At 45.7% G+C, this 15,000-nt stretch overlaps 1 protein-coding gene across 7 annotated transcripts in view; it reads left to right on the top strand.

Annotated features, from left to right (window-relative positions):
- The window catches only part of osbpl8 (oxysterol binding protein-like 8), a 50,407-nt gene that overhangs the window by 31,694 nt on the left and 3,713 nt on the right, over nt 1–15,000 (top strand). For all 7 annotated transcript variants that reach the window (XM_053650157.1, XM_053650159.1, XM_053650158.1 and 4 more), the window contains 14 exons: nt 824–925; nt 1,082–1,285; nt 2,655–2,739; nt 2,975–3,116; nt 4,511–4,703; nt 5,128–5,312; nt 7,003–7,084; nt 7,179–7,277; nt 7,361–7,457; nt 7,565–7,663; nt 7,754–7,851; nt 7,931–8,020; nt 14,109–14,245; nt 14,681–14,866. In XM_053650157.1, coding sequence (XP_053506132.1) covers nt 824–925; nt 1,082–1,285; nt 2,655–2,739; nt 2,975–3,116; nt 4,511–4,703; nt 5,128–5,312; nt 7,003–7,084; nt 7,179–7,277; nt 7,361–7,457; nt 7,565–7,663; nt 7,754–7,851; nt 7,931–8,020; nt 14,109–14,245; nt 14,681–14,866 — 1,799 coding nt within the window. The remainder of the gene's footprint in view (nt 1–823; nt 926–1,081; nt 1,286–2,654; nt 2,740–2,974; nt 3,117–4,510; nt 4,704–5,127; nt 5,313–7,002; nt 7,085–7,178; nt 7,278–7,360; nt 7,458–7,564; nt 7,664–7,753; nt 7,852–7,930; nt 8,021–14,108; nt 14,246–14,680; nt 14,867–15,000) is intronic.

Here is a 15,000-nt window from a genome sequence, read left to right as displayed (position 1 = left end):
CTCTATTCCCTACTCTCTATTCCCTACACCCTACTCCCTATTCCCTACTCTCTATTCCCTACACCTTACTCTCTACTCCCTACTCTCTACTCCCTTCACCGTACTCCCTACTCCCTTCACCCTACTCCCTATTCCCTACTCTCTATTCCCTTCACCCTACTCCCTACTCCCTTCACCCTACTCCCTACTCTCTATTCCCTACACCCTACTCCCTACACCCTACTCTCTATTCCCTACTCCCTACTCCCTTCACCCTACTCCCTTCACCCTACTCTCTTCACCCTACTCCCTTCACCCTACTCTCTTCACCCTACTCCCTACACCCTACTCCCTATTCTCTACTCTCTATTCCCTACTCCCTACTCCCTTCACCCTACTCTATATTCCCTACTCCCTATTCCCTACTCTCTATTCCCTACTCCCTACTCCCTTCACCCTACTCTATATTCCCTACTCCCTACTCTCTATTCCCTACACCCTACTCCCTTCACCCTACTCCCTACTCCCTTCACCCTACTCCCTATTCCCTACTCTCTATTCCCTACTCCCTACTCCTTACACCCTACTCCCAGCATCCTGCCTCTGACCTGATCCGTCCCAATCTCACGCTCATTTTGCTCATCATTTGTGAATATGATCCCAAAACACTTAAGCTTCTATAGCAGGGTTACAATCTCTTCCCTCACCAGAAGACACACCATGTGGAGTCTCACGACGACTTAAACTTACTGCCAAGAATGCAAACAAATCAGGAAGGGGAATTAGTGGATGGGTGAGGAACAGAAGGGTGCTGATGTGACTGTGTGTGTGTGTGTGTATGTAGGTCCAGAAGAAGAACTATAGGGAGGAGAAGAAGCGAGCAACTAAAGAGCTGCTGAGCACAATCACTGATCCCTCAGTCGTTGTCATGGCCGACTGGCTCAAGGTGAGTGTGTTTGGGAGTGTGTGTGTGTGTGTTTGGACAGGTGGCAGGTGGATGGATGTTCAGTCAGTCACCTAATCATCATAGGTGTATCAGTATGTATAATTAGATTAGAATAGATTCGAATAAAGATTTTTTGTGTGTGTGTGTGTGAGACAGATCCGTGGCTCTCTGAAGAGCTGGACAAAGCTGTGGTGTGTGTTGAAGCCAGGTGTGTTACTGATCTATAAGAGTCAGAAAAGTGATCAGTGGGTGGGGACGGTGCTATTGAGCGCGTGCGAACTCATCGAGAGGCCTTCAAAGAAAAACGGTTTCTGCTTTAAACTGTTCCACCCGTTGGAGCAGTCCATATGGGCCACCAAGGTACTCTATCCACACACACACACACACACACACACACACACACTCTACATAACACAGGCTGTCCACATGGAGAGAAATAAGAGACTGTCTTCCTTATTTTTATTCTATCTCTTATTATAAATTGGAGACTGTTGTGTTTAAGTTTTTACTGGAACATGACAACATTCCAGACTCGGACGTTCAGCTGGATGGAGCGATAACATTCAGGGCCGAAAGATAACTGCTTTTACCGGCAAAGGATCAGGGTTGTGCATCTATGTCACTCATGGGCAAACTGCAGTCTTTTTTCAGATTTTTCATTCTGTTCCTATTCTTACAATCCTGCAGTAATTCAAACAACCCACTAGGTGGCATATGTGCTTTATTGTAACCCATACAGAGGTCTGACTGTGCAAATAAACATTCGACCAATAAGTACTTTTTCACTTCTATCATACCTAAGGCCTTATGCCTAATATCTCAGGAAACTTGCTGTCTGCAAAGAATAGAGATTTGGAAGGCATCTCTCAGGTAAGTACGCTAAAAATGCTCAGAACGTGTCTACTCATGCGAGGGACAAAGCTGCTACACTAGAGACAAATTTACTCATCAGAACATTTTTGTTTGTCTCAGGAGAATACAGCTAAAGCAAGCTACATCTTGTTGCACAAAATACCAAACATAGCAGGTCTTTTTCAGAAGGACAGTTTCGGAGGACTGTACGATTGAAGCAACTCTAATTAACCTTAAGATGAATTTCGAAAACATTAGACTGTCACGCAGAATGGTAACCTGGCTAGTGGAGTTGAGCGGAGAGTTGAATAGCAAAATGAAGGCCTTTAAGGACATTTTTGATCTTGTTGGATGATAGCAGTGACATTAAAACTCCTCATTTCTGTCCAAAGAATATTATACTATATTATAGAATATTATACTATAATACGCTATATTATACTATAATTTACTATAATATACTGTTTTATACAATATTATGCTATAATATACTATATTATACACTATTATATTATATTACACAATATTATACTATATTAGACTATAACTTACTATATTGTACTGTTTTATACAATATTATGCTATATTATACTATATATACAATATTATACTATAATATAAACCCCACACACCTCACACACCCCTTACACACTCCTCACACACACCTTGTAAACCTCACACTCCCCTCACACACTCCCCACACACCCCACACACACTCCTCACACATTCCTCATACACCCTTCACACACTCCCCACAAACCCCACACAACTCTCAAAATATCAGTGACGTTTTCATGGTAATCACCTGTGGATTATGTAATTGTGTGTGTGTGTGTGTGTGTGTGTGTGTGTGTTTGTGTGTGTGTGTTTGTGCCAGGGCCCCAAAGGAGAGACTGTTGGTTCTATCACTCAGCCTCTACCCAGTAGTCACCTCATATTCAGAGCTGCTTCAGAGTCAGATGGTAAGGCACACATCACAGATACACACACACACACACGCACCAATATACATCCCCAGACACACACCACTGATATACACACACATAGTGTACACACACACCAGTAGATATCCCCCCTACACACAGACACACACACTGATATATATACACACACAACCACAGAGTTAAACACAATACTATTATATCTGATTGTGGTATTTGTGTGCGCATGTACACGTGTGTGTGTGTGTGTGTGTAGGTCGTTGCTGGATGGATGCTCTTGAACTGGCTCTTAAATGTTCCAGTCTGCTAAAGAGGACGATGATCCGCGAGGGAAAAGAAGAAACAACTGAACATGCACAAATTAACTTCTACAGCCTGCTGAGATCACACAACCTGCAGTAAGAACACACACACACACACACACACACACAATACCACACGACTTTATACCCAGACCACAGCTGATGCTTAGGATGAAAGCCACACCCTTTTAGACCCAGCTCAGGGACACAGCCACACCCCTTTAGACCCAGCTCAGGGATACAGCCACACCCCTTTAGACCCAGCTCAGGGATACAGCCACACCCTTTTAGACCCAGCTCAGGGACACAGCCACACCCCTTTAGACCCAGCTCAGGGATACAGCCACACCCTTTTAGACCCAGCTCAGGGACACAGCCACACCCCTTTAGACCCAGCTCAGTGATACAGCCACACCCCTTTAGACCCAGCTCAGGGATACAGCCACACCCTTTTAGACCCAGCTCAGGGATACAGCCACACCCCTTTAGACCCAGCTCAGGGATACAGCCACACCCTTTTAGACCCAGCTCAGGGATACAGCCACACCCCTTTAGACCCAGCTCAGGGATACAGCCACACCCCTTTAGACCCAGCTCAGGGATACAGCCACACCCTTTTAGACCCAGCTCAGGGATACAGCCACACCCCTTTAGACCCAGCTCAGGGATACAGCCACACCCCTTTAGACCCAGCTCAGGGACACAGCCACACCCTTTTAGACCCAGCTCAGGGACACAGCCACACATCTTTAGACCCAGCTCAGGGACTAAGATCACACCACCATAGAAACAGACTTTTAACCATAGACCAAGACCATACTTCTTTAGACCCAGATGGACACAATAAACTGGAAGAATCAGATCTTCTTCATCTAATCCCAGCACCCAGACTAAGTCCTTAGCTCCTGAGACACCGTCCCTGATGAAGATCATAGCCTGTTACAACAAGACCTAGACTCACACCAAGCCAATAATGCTTGAGACCTAGAACAGGACCTAGACCAAATCCTTAAAGAGTCCAGTGAAGATCACATTTCTGTGACCCAGATCAACACCTAACCTACTGACACACAGACCCAGACCAAAAGTCTTTTGTACCGGAACTTTGAATTTTTTATCTTCCGGTGCTGGTAATACTGCTAATAATATAGATTAGTTATAATGCCATCAACTTAATCTCATGCAAAACCTTCATGAATTTTAAAGAGAAACAGTACTTTTGTCAAATGAGGCATGAATATAGGTACAGGAAAAGTTAAAACTCCAAACCCTGACTCTCACCAACTGAGATCCCGCTCTTATGAGGGCCAAACCTTATGCAGGCCACGACCCCTAGATCAGGACCCCTAGATCAAGACCCCTAGATCAGGACCCCTAGATCAAGACCCCTAGATCAGGACCCCAAGTGCAAAAGTACACCAGGTGTAACCAAACAAAAGTTAAACAAGTGTAATGATCACAGGATAAATGAGTGTGATCCCTCTTTCTAGTGAAAGTGACCAGTTTAAGGATGAGCTGAACTCCGATAAGTCAGATAGAGAGATTGAGCAGGACGAGTGGGAGAAGAGTGAAGAGAGCGACAGTGACACCAGTGAAAGACAGGAAGACTTGTATGCGGATCTGGAGCACGACACACTGAGGGAAACTCTTTACGTGGAGCAGAGCCATGAGGAGCTAGGCGAGGTGTGTGTGTATATGTGTGTATATGTATGTTTGTGTGTGTGTATATATATGTATATGTGTGTGTGTGTATATATGTGTGTTTATGTGTGTTTGTGTGCGTATATGTGTATGTGTATATGTGTGTTTATGTGTGTGTATATGTGTGTGTGTGTGTGTGTGTGTGTGTATATGTATGTTTGTGTGTGTGTATATGTGTGTTTATGTGTGTGTATGTGTATATGTGTGTGTATATGTGTGTGTATATGTGTTTGCGTGTGTGTGTAAATGCGTGTATATTTGTTTGTGTGTGTGTGTTTTGTTAATGATTTGTGTAGATGACATGTGAAACAGTCTGTCCATTAATGGTGTCTGTGTGTATGTGTGTGTGTGCGCGTGCGTGCATGCGTGTGTGTGTGTGCATGTGTGTGTGTGTGTGTCTCTGCAGGCGGGTGAGGCATCTCAGACAGAGACAGTATCTGAGGAGAATAAGTCTCTGATCTGGACGCTGCTGAAGCAGGTTCGGCCCGGAATGGATCTGTCCAAAGTGGTTTTGCCCACCTTCATCCTGGAGCCCAGATCATTCCTGGATAAACTGTCTGATTACTACTACCATGCTGACTTCATGTCTGAGTGAGTGAGCACACACACACAGCATCAGATAGGCATACAATTTAGAAACCGTGCTTACAGTGCAGGAGTCCACACACAAACACATTGTGACTTGGGCACAAGTACAATGTAGATGTTCCAGTCACTCCTTGATTATTCTCATTCCCAATTACCATCTGTTTAACTTGTATAGTTTTTGCATCTAATTATTAATGGTGTTGGTGAAAAGTTACTTCATCTCCAGCTCAAACATTGAACTTGTGGTGACTTGGTCAAAAGCATTCTCAAAGGTATTGCCACAAAATTGTTCCAGGGGAAAGTATGCAAGGAGAGAGGGAGGTGCTGCATGGCCTGAACCTTATCTCCCCATGGCCACAGTCATGTGACCTTACCTGGAAAGTTTCTGCTACCAAGATCATATAAAGTGGACACTGGTTTGTTTGTCAGTCCCCATCTAGTCCTAAATTAACTAGTAAGCAAGCTGTACAAATCTCATCCAATCAGTTCCCAAGACTCCTTTTTTCCAGGACCCCAGAGGAACATCTCAGTGAAATCTCAACTCTGACTGTTCCATAAGCCAAGTATCAACCAAAGTGCTGCACAATAGAATCAAATCCATATAAGATTAATACAGAATAAAATAAAATAGGAACAACACAATTAATAAATCCATCCATCCATTATCTGTACCGCTTAAACTACACAAGGGTGGCGGCGATCCCAGAGTCTATCCCAGGGGGCATGGGGCACGAGGTGGGGGACACTCTGGACGGGGTACCAACCTATCGCAGGGCACAATCACACACATTCACAAACCCATTCAGTCTTTGGACTGAGGGAGGAAACCAGAGTACCCGGAGGATACCCCTAGAGCAGCGGTTTTCAAACCCTGGGTCGCGAGAATTAAAAAATGAGTCGCCAGTATGATTTAAGGAAAATGTTACTAAAATAATTAATTCAGTTTTATAATAGTAATAATAATAATAGTAATAATAACTGAATAGAAGCACACTGAAAAATCATTCAAATACATGCAAAATAAATACTCCACCTGTGTCACCTGACCCACGTACATGCAATCAATCAGCTCGTACACTTTTTAAAAAAAGATAGCGAAGGCGATGCATGCAAACAGCGTAGCAGTGCTTCCCCTGCAAAGAGAAAGTTGGCAAATGAAAGTTTGAAACCAGCAAATTTGGAAAGACATTTAAGTACACGCCATGCCGATCTGGCAGACAAACCGTTCATCACTCATCAGATCAGGTACTCAGCAGAAGCATAACACACAATCACAAATTGCACTCAGTATCTTATAAAGTGTCGTATCGTGTTGACAAAGTAAAAGCAATACATACAATTGCAGGGAGATTAATATTACCTGCTGCACTAGACAGAGTTAATACAGTTCTGCATGAAAAGGCATCTGAAAAGCTAAAACTAATTCCTCTTAGTGACAATACGGTGAACAGCTCATAGCTGAGACTGAGACTTTGCTATTCAGCTGGATGAGAGCACCACGTTACTGGTTTATGTTCGGTTCATTTGGTGAATTTGTTGAAGCTTTTAGATTGAGAGTTCTTTATTAGTTTGATTTGGTTTAAGGGTGTTGTAGAGTTTTAGTTGGGTTTTATTGGGTTAATTGTGTGTGTGTGTGTGTGTGTGTGTGTGTGTGTGTGTGTGTGTTTGATGGGATGTTTCTCTCTCTGTTCAGAGCCGCAGTAGAGGAAAATGCCTACAACCGCATGAAGAAGGTGGTGAAGTGGTACATCTCTGGATTCTACAAGAAACCAAAAGTAAAGAGTCTTTTCAGCTCAGCAGTGCAGATTACAGACACCATTTCCACATGTGGCTTAAGTGTGTGTGTGTGTGTGTGTGTGTGTTTAATAGGGTCTGAAGAAACCATACAACCCCATCATAGGAGAAACATTTCGCTGCATGTGGATTCACCCAAAGACCAACAGCAAAACATTTTACATCTCAGAGCAGGTATACACGCACACACACACACACACACACACACACACACACACACTGTACTGCCTCTGAGGTGTGTTCTCTTTCTCCTTCAGGTATCTCATCATCCTCCAGTTTCTGCATTCTATGTCAGTAACAGGAAAGATGGATTCTGTCTGAGCGGCAGCATCCTGGCCAAGTCAAAGTTCTACGGTATTCACAATGTCTCTTCTTTCTTTAACTCTTTTATTGTGTGTGTCTGTGTGTGTGTGTGTGTGTGTGTGTGTTATTTCATATGTGTGTTTTTGTTTCACTTTCAGGAAATTCTCTGTCGGCCATTTTGGATGGAGAAGCAAGACTGACCTTCCTAAACCGAGGAGAAGATTACATCATGAACATGCCATATGCACACTGCAAAGGTAACACGCACACTTACACTCACATACACATATGCATAGTATCCATGAAGACAGCCTCACTGTGTATGTGTGTGTGTGTGTGTGTTTCAGGTATCCTGTATGGGACGATGACACTGGAGCTTGCAGGTCAGGTCACCATTATGTGTGAGAAAACAGGATACAGTGCACAACTGGAGTTCAAACTAAAGGTGTGTGTGGGGGGTAGGGGGGGATGGCGGGGGTTATCATTCTTGTGCTGTAATGCATCACTCTGTCTCTCCCCATCAGCCATTTCTTGGCAGTAGTGACAGTGTGAATCAGATCAGCGGGAAGATTAAACTGGGGAAGGAAGTGCTGGCTACACTGGAGGGTCACTGGGTAAGTGTGTGTGTGTGTGTGTGTGGTGTTTATGCCTGTTGGTCCACTCCAGCAGTTATAATAGTTTTCCATAATTTATAGTTTAGGATTTTATTTGGGAGTGTGTGAGCAGGTCCTCATGGGGGTTTAGCCTCTCAACCTCAGACACCTCATGTAACTGTCTGAGGTCTATCTGGTTTGGATCGCATCACTCTGAGAAGTTTTTCCTATAGAGTTTCCTCTATAACCAGGCTCATGACCCCATGTGGATTTGCTTGATTTATGAATGCGGTCACGAGACAAAAATAGTTCCTGAATTTATTTAATTATTGGCTATAGTGTGAGCGTGTTCGCTCTTAACTGCACCGTATCGCATCACAGTGCATAGTTATCATAGAGGGATCATTTCCCAATATTATTATTGTTTAATTCTCATAACTGACTCGTTGTGGTAGGACAGGCTACACAACGCTCCTTGAAGGGGGGTGATCAAAACAGGTGATTGTTTTTCGTCCCCGTTATTTAGTTTGTGGATTTCTTTAATTATTTGCAGAGATATGGCAAAGTGTATATATTTCTCTCTTTGTGCGGAAAACCACATGGATAGTAATTACTGCTGGTACCCATGTTTATGACATGTATTGATTGCCTGGCCCCTCTGGAACAAGAGGATGGCCATGAGAGATATCCCTCTTGCCTGGAGGTTGACCACTTAAGAGAGGGATTGACTGAGATGGCAGGCATGAACTGCAGCTCCATGAGCTTAGCAGCACGGGCAGCCAGGCTGGCCCAGCTAAAGGACAGGTTGAGCACTCAACTGCATCCTACACAGGCCATGGCTCCCAGCACTCATAACCGCCATAAGACCGATTCGCGGGGGGCCCCTGGTAAGGGGAATCACAGAAAGATAGATCCCCTAGCCCAGAAGGTAGACACCTTGGCTTCTGAGTTTGCAGAGATTAAGTCTCTCCTCCTTAATCTGCAACCACCCAGTGCAAAGCCTGCTAGTGGTCCCGCTGCAGCTGCATGGCAGTCTCCTCCCAGGGTGCTACCTTCAATACTGTCATCAGCCTTTGAGACCCAGGAGGAGGATGCACTTTACACTAGGGCCTTGGAGAGCCTAGTTATCGGGGGACGTTATGACGAGGAGGTGAAAGCTCCCATTCATCTCATCCCAATTCGCAGGGGACGAGCCACAGTACACTGAAAGGCTCGGAGACCAGTCAGACATAAGTCAGGCCTGTGGTAAAAATTGCCTTGGCATGTCTGTGGTTAGATGCAGCACCTGTCCAGGTGACTCCTCAGAGTTCTTTTTTCAGGAAGACCTCTCAGTCCGCAGCTCTCTGTGTCCTACCCTTAGCTCCATATATAGAGGAACTGCAGAGGTGCTGGGCAGATGACGTTTCTCACAACTACCGACAGACTGTAGAGCAGTAGCTAATATGCAGGATGCATCCAACCATGGCCTTGACTACATGCCCAATATAGAGCCGTCTGTTGCCACCTTTGTCACCCTTGTAGCCGTCGCCCCTCCAGAAATTATAAGGGGCAAAGGGGTAGACAGTGCCTGTACCACTCCCGTGGTCGGGTGCTTCACCAACCAGCAGCTCAGATGCTGGGAAGTGCTTACATCAGACCCCAAGCTTGTATCAACCCTGTCACAGGGCTACAACATTCAATTCAGATGTCGACCGCCGAGGTTCCAGGGAGTCAAAATGACCTTAGTCAAGGACCCAAACAAGGCCCTACACCAGGAGATCTGGGCTCTAAGAAGGCTGCCATCGAGAAATTAGACAGCGCTTTACAGAACAGTGGATTCTATTACACTTATTTTATTATCGCAAAGAAAGACGGCGGATTTCGCCCCATACTGGATTTAAGACCTCTGAACACACAACTCAAGGTTTTCAAGTTCCACAGGCTACGTACAGTGGACGTGCTGCAAGGCACCAGGCAGAACAATTCATTTACAACCATCAACCTGAAAGATGCATATTTCATGCTCCAATCGTGCCCCTGCACAGGTAATTCCTCCGTTTTGCCTTCTAGGGAAGGGCTTACCAGTTTTGTGTGCTCCCGTTCGGGATCGCACTGGCTCCAAGGGTCTTCACCAGGTCTGTAGCAGCGGCACTGTCGCCATTGCAGGCCAGGGAGATGCGAATTTTCCTTTACCTGGACGACTGGTTGATCTCTTCCCAGTCAAGGGTAGATGCCCTCAGAAAATCAGCATTGCTGGTCTCCCATGTTTCCAAGCTAAGGCTTACAGTGAATTATGGAAAGAGCTCTCTGATGCCCAGTCAGCGAATAGTGTTTATTGGCATCCAGTTGTACTCACGGTTGATACCCCCTCTCAACGGTGAGTCAGTAACATCCTCCAGTTCATCAGTTGCTTCAGAATAGGCAGGGCTCTGGCCCTCAAAGCATTTCTGAGACTGTTAGGTATGCTCACAGCAGTCTCATCAGTGGTCCCTTTGGGCCTTCTATCATTACGGCCTCTCCAGAGTTGGCTGAACGACCTCGGCTTGCATCCCACTCAACACAGGCACAAGCTGGTCAGAGTCACTGCCAGTTGCCTAAGGTGCCTGTGCCCATGGAGGAGAAAAGCATATTTTACCCAGGGGATTCCCTTAGGGGCCATACCTTCTCGCAGAGAAGTACTGACCACAGCCCCCACCCTGGCAAGTGGAAGCTGCACCCCAAAGTAGTGCAAGTGATCTGGCACAGATATGGCAGGGCAGAGGTTGGACTTTTTTGCCTCACTGTCAATGACACACTGTCCCCTGGGGTAACCAACAAGCCCCTTGGGCCAAGATGCACAGGCCCATGCATGGCCAAATCGACTGCTGTATGCTTTCCCTCCACTACCGTTAATACTGCCATCCCTAGACAGGATCCTTTGGGGCAATCACAAGGTGCTACTAGTAGCCCCCAAATGGCCAGGGAGGGTGTGGTTCCCAATACTACATGGATTACTAAACAGGGAGCCTTGGTGCTTCCCTGTGAGGAAGGATCTCCTCTTACAGCTGAAGGGTCGAATCTGGCACCCGAACCCATCCTGGCTGCAACTTTGGGTCTGGCCTCTCAAGGGCCAGAGCCATTACTTAGGCTGTTTGATCCAGCAGTTTTACAGACCATCCACAACTCCCGTGCACCTTCCACCAATGTGTTGTACGTTAACAGATTGAAGCTTTTTTCTGAGTGGTGCCAAGCACAAAATCAGGAACCAACACGCTGTTCCATACTGGTGATCCTCAGCTTTCTCCAGTCACGTCTTGATGGAGGCCTTGCAGCCTCGACCATCAAGGTATACATAGCTGCCATCTCAGCCATGCATAATAGAGTAGATGGCGTGACGATTGGGTCCCACACCCTTGTGACCCGCTTTCTTAAAGGTGCTCAATGACTGAGACCTCCTCAATGAAAGCCAGTATCCTCTTGGGACTTGCTTCTCATATTAGAGGCACTGTGTCAGCCAACATTTTAACCTCTAGAAAGGTCAGAATTGAGGTGGCTGTCTATGAAAACAGCTTTCCTCTTAGCCATGGCATCGGCTAGACGAGTAGGTGAGTCGCACGCCTTATCAGTAAGCCGAGAGTGCCTACACTGGAGTTCTGGAAACACAGGGATAACTTTGTGGCTGAACCCTTCATTTCTCCCAAATACCTTTTCTTCGTCTTATACGAACCAGCCCCTCAGTCTGTCAGCCTTTGAGCCCCCAACTCAGGAGGATGAGCAGGGGTCGAGTGCAAACCTGTTGTGCCCAGTGCGAGCACTAAAGTGTTATATCCAAACGACGGCTGAATTCCGGCAGTCAGATTCACTGTTTGTCTGCCATATGGGGTATAGGCGAGGTCAGGCTTTGTCCAAACAGCGTCTGTCAAAATGGATTATAGATGCTATCGTTTATGCCTATAAGGGCAGTGGTCTCCGGATCCCCTCTCAGGTTCAAAGTCACTCAACCAGGAGTGTGTCTACTTCATGGGGAGCCCTACAAGGAGTCCCTCTTTCAGATATTTGTGCAGCTGCATCATGGACATCAACCTGCACATTTGCAAGATATTATAGGGTGATTGTTATCTCGCACAACCCAGTGACTGCAGCCATTTTTTCCCTGGCTTCACAGCCGTTGTTAAGGGGGACGTAGAACTTCCTTGTGATCTTGTTGGTATTACTCATCCAGGTGCTGAAAGCACCGTGGTCAATAGAAATGAAATAGAACGATGGTTACGTATGTAACCGTGGTTCTGTGACTTTCAAATGACCGCCAGAGCTTCATAATTCATAATTCGTCATCCAAAATTCATAGAATGGCGGTTACATACGTACCATCGTTTTTGTGCACCAGCCTTCTGGATTTTCTGGATTAGTCAGTACTTCTGAACGTAAGCTCAGGGTTTTTGATTTGAGACACAGTGAAGCGTATCATAACACAGTGGAAATTTTAAAGAGATACAGAGCTTCTCTGATTAACTTCAGTGTGCGTGTAACTGCTAAACATTTTACAGTTCGACTTGGAAGCCTGGCAGACAGACATGTTTAGGCTCTGATATTTCAAAATATAGTGGGTGTGGCTTTTTAATCCTCCAGATGTGCATAAGATCGCTGTGTGAACAGTGCTGCTCATCATTCATATCTGTATCGCACCACCATGGTGTGGATTATTTACCACGCTTTACAAATAAAATGTCATTGAATTGAAAATCCTACAATAACATTGCATCCGCAAAACTAGTAGTACTGCAGATGATCCCCTCACACCGCTCACAACCCCCTCACACCCCTCTCACTCCTCTCACACCCCCCACACTCCTCTCACACCCCTCCCCCCCTCACACCCCCACACTCCTCTCACACCCTTCACACCCCTCTCCCCCCTCTTACACCCCTCACACCCCTCTCACACCCCTCTCATACCCCTCACACTCCTCTCCCCTCTCTCACACCCCTCTCACACCCGACTTTTCACCCTCCTTACATCTGGCAGAAGGTACAGGAGCCACCACCAGCAGACTCCAAAACAGAACCCACTTGAACTTGATCATAGGTAGCAGCAGAATGATATCAATGGTGACACATGATGGGGTGTGGCAAAGCGGGGGTCTGTGGTGGACATCAGGGCAAGTGGGGCATCGTTAACCTCATTTATGTCCCTCAGCATCTAGCAAGGGTGAAAAGCAGTCACTTGCTGCATTTACATGGACAACAATAATCCACTCTTAATCCGATTAAGACCATACTTTGATTAAGAAACTGCCATGTAAACAGCAATTTTTACTTACCTTAATCTGATTAAGGTCATAATCGAATTAAGCTCTAATGGAATTAAGACAGGTGGAGTACTCCTGTTTTAGTCGCATTATGGACGTGTATTACAGACATGTAAACACCTTAATCACATTATTAACGTCGTGTGAGAGTTTTCACCACATTTTGCGACAGGACACGATCACACACGGCAGTTTTACGTTTTACGGCGTACAAGAGAGTTCGGCTGCATCCCAAACCGCATACTTTCCTACTATAGGCCTGTAGTGGGGAAAAATACATGTATCTCGGCTACTATATAGACGGTAATTAGGCGGTTTGAGACGCAGCCCACGGCTTCAAGCAGTTGTCTATTTGCACATATAGCATGACAAATAATTAACTGCACTTAAAGCGTTCGTAAAAAAAATAATAATAATAAAAACACCCAAAACTGTATACAGTACCATAACGAAGACGTGAAATTCTGGAGGAACGTCGGACGGCGTGGCGCGGTGACGTAATGGAGTGTGCCATTAATCTAATTATGTTCTATAACATGTAAAACGAGTACATGACTGGAGTATTCTAAAATCGACTCATGTAAACACCTTAATCACAATATTATCTTAATCAGAGTAAGGTCAATAATTAGATTACTGCTGTCCATGTTAACGTAGTCACTGAGTCTTAGCTGGCAAACTTTCCCCCAGAGAGCATGTGCAAGCACAATTTCAACTGCACCAGCAGGACACTGAAGCCCGTTCAGAAACTGAGGAGGCAGTCCTGCATGAAGAAGTATCGGAAGTGCAGGGTGGTGATTCTTCTTCCACTGCAACCCCTGGGTGTGTGTTCCTTCCCACAGGACAGTGAGATCTTCATAAACGATAAGAAGTCAGGTGTATGTGAGACGTTCTGGAACCCAACTCCGGAGCTCCGTCAGAGCCGCCTGACCCGATGTACTGTCGCTCAGGAGGAACAGGGGGACTTTGAGTCTGAGAGGTACACACACACACACACACACAACACACAGAGCACACACACACACATACAACGCACACACAGAGCATACACACACAGAGCATACATACACACACACACACACACACACACACGGAGCATACACACACACAACAGACACACAGATACACACACAGAGATACACACACATAGAGCATACACACACACACAGAGCATACACACACACAGCGAACACACTCACCCACTCACAGATATATTCACAGAGCATACACACACACACACACACACAGAGAGGATACACACACACACTCACAGATACACTCAGAGTGCATGCACACACACGCAAAATCTTTCTCTGTCTCTCTTTGCATCTTTTACTCTATTCCCTCTGTATCTCTCTCTCTGTCCGTCTGTCTTTCTGTCCATCTGTCTTTCTGTCCCTCTGTCTCTCTGTAGACTATGGCAGCATGTGACTCGCGCTATACTGAATAAAGACCAGACAGAGGCGACCAATGAGAAGTTTGTGTTGGAGGAGGCTCAGAGGAAGTGTGCGCGAGAGAGGAAGCTGAAGAATGAGCAGTGGAAGCCGGTGCTGTTTGAGCAGGATGCCAGCAGCGGAGACTGGCACTACCGATACGCAGAGTAACTTCACATCACTGCTATGCTATAACTCATAATAATACACTGAGTCAAGCAGCACAACAGCTCCCTCTGCTGGAGCTGCTACACTACAACATTAAATTATAATAACAACTCATCAAACTAACTAACTAATA

Source organism: Ictalurus furcatus, chromosome 19 (assembly GCF_023375685.1).
Source record: "Ictalurus furcatus strain D&B chromosome 19, Billie_1.0, whole genome shotgun sequence".
NCBI lineage: Eukaryota > Metazoa > Chordata > Actinopteri > Siluriformes > Ictaluridae > Ictalurus > Ictalurus furcatus.
This window is presented reverse-complemented; position numbering and strand designations above follow the sequence as displayed.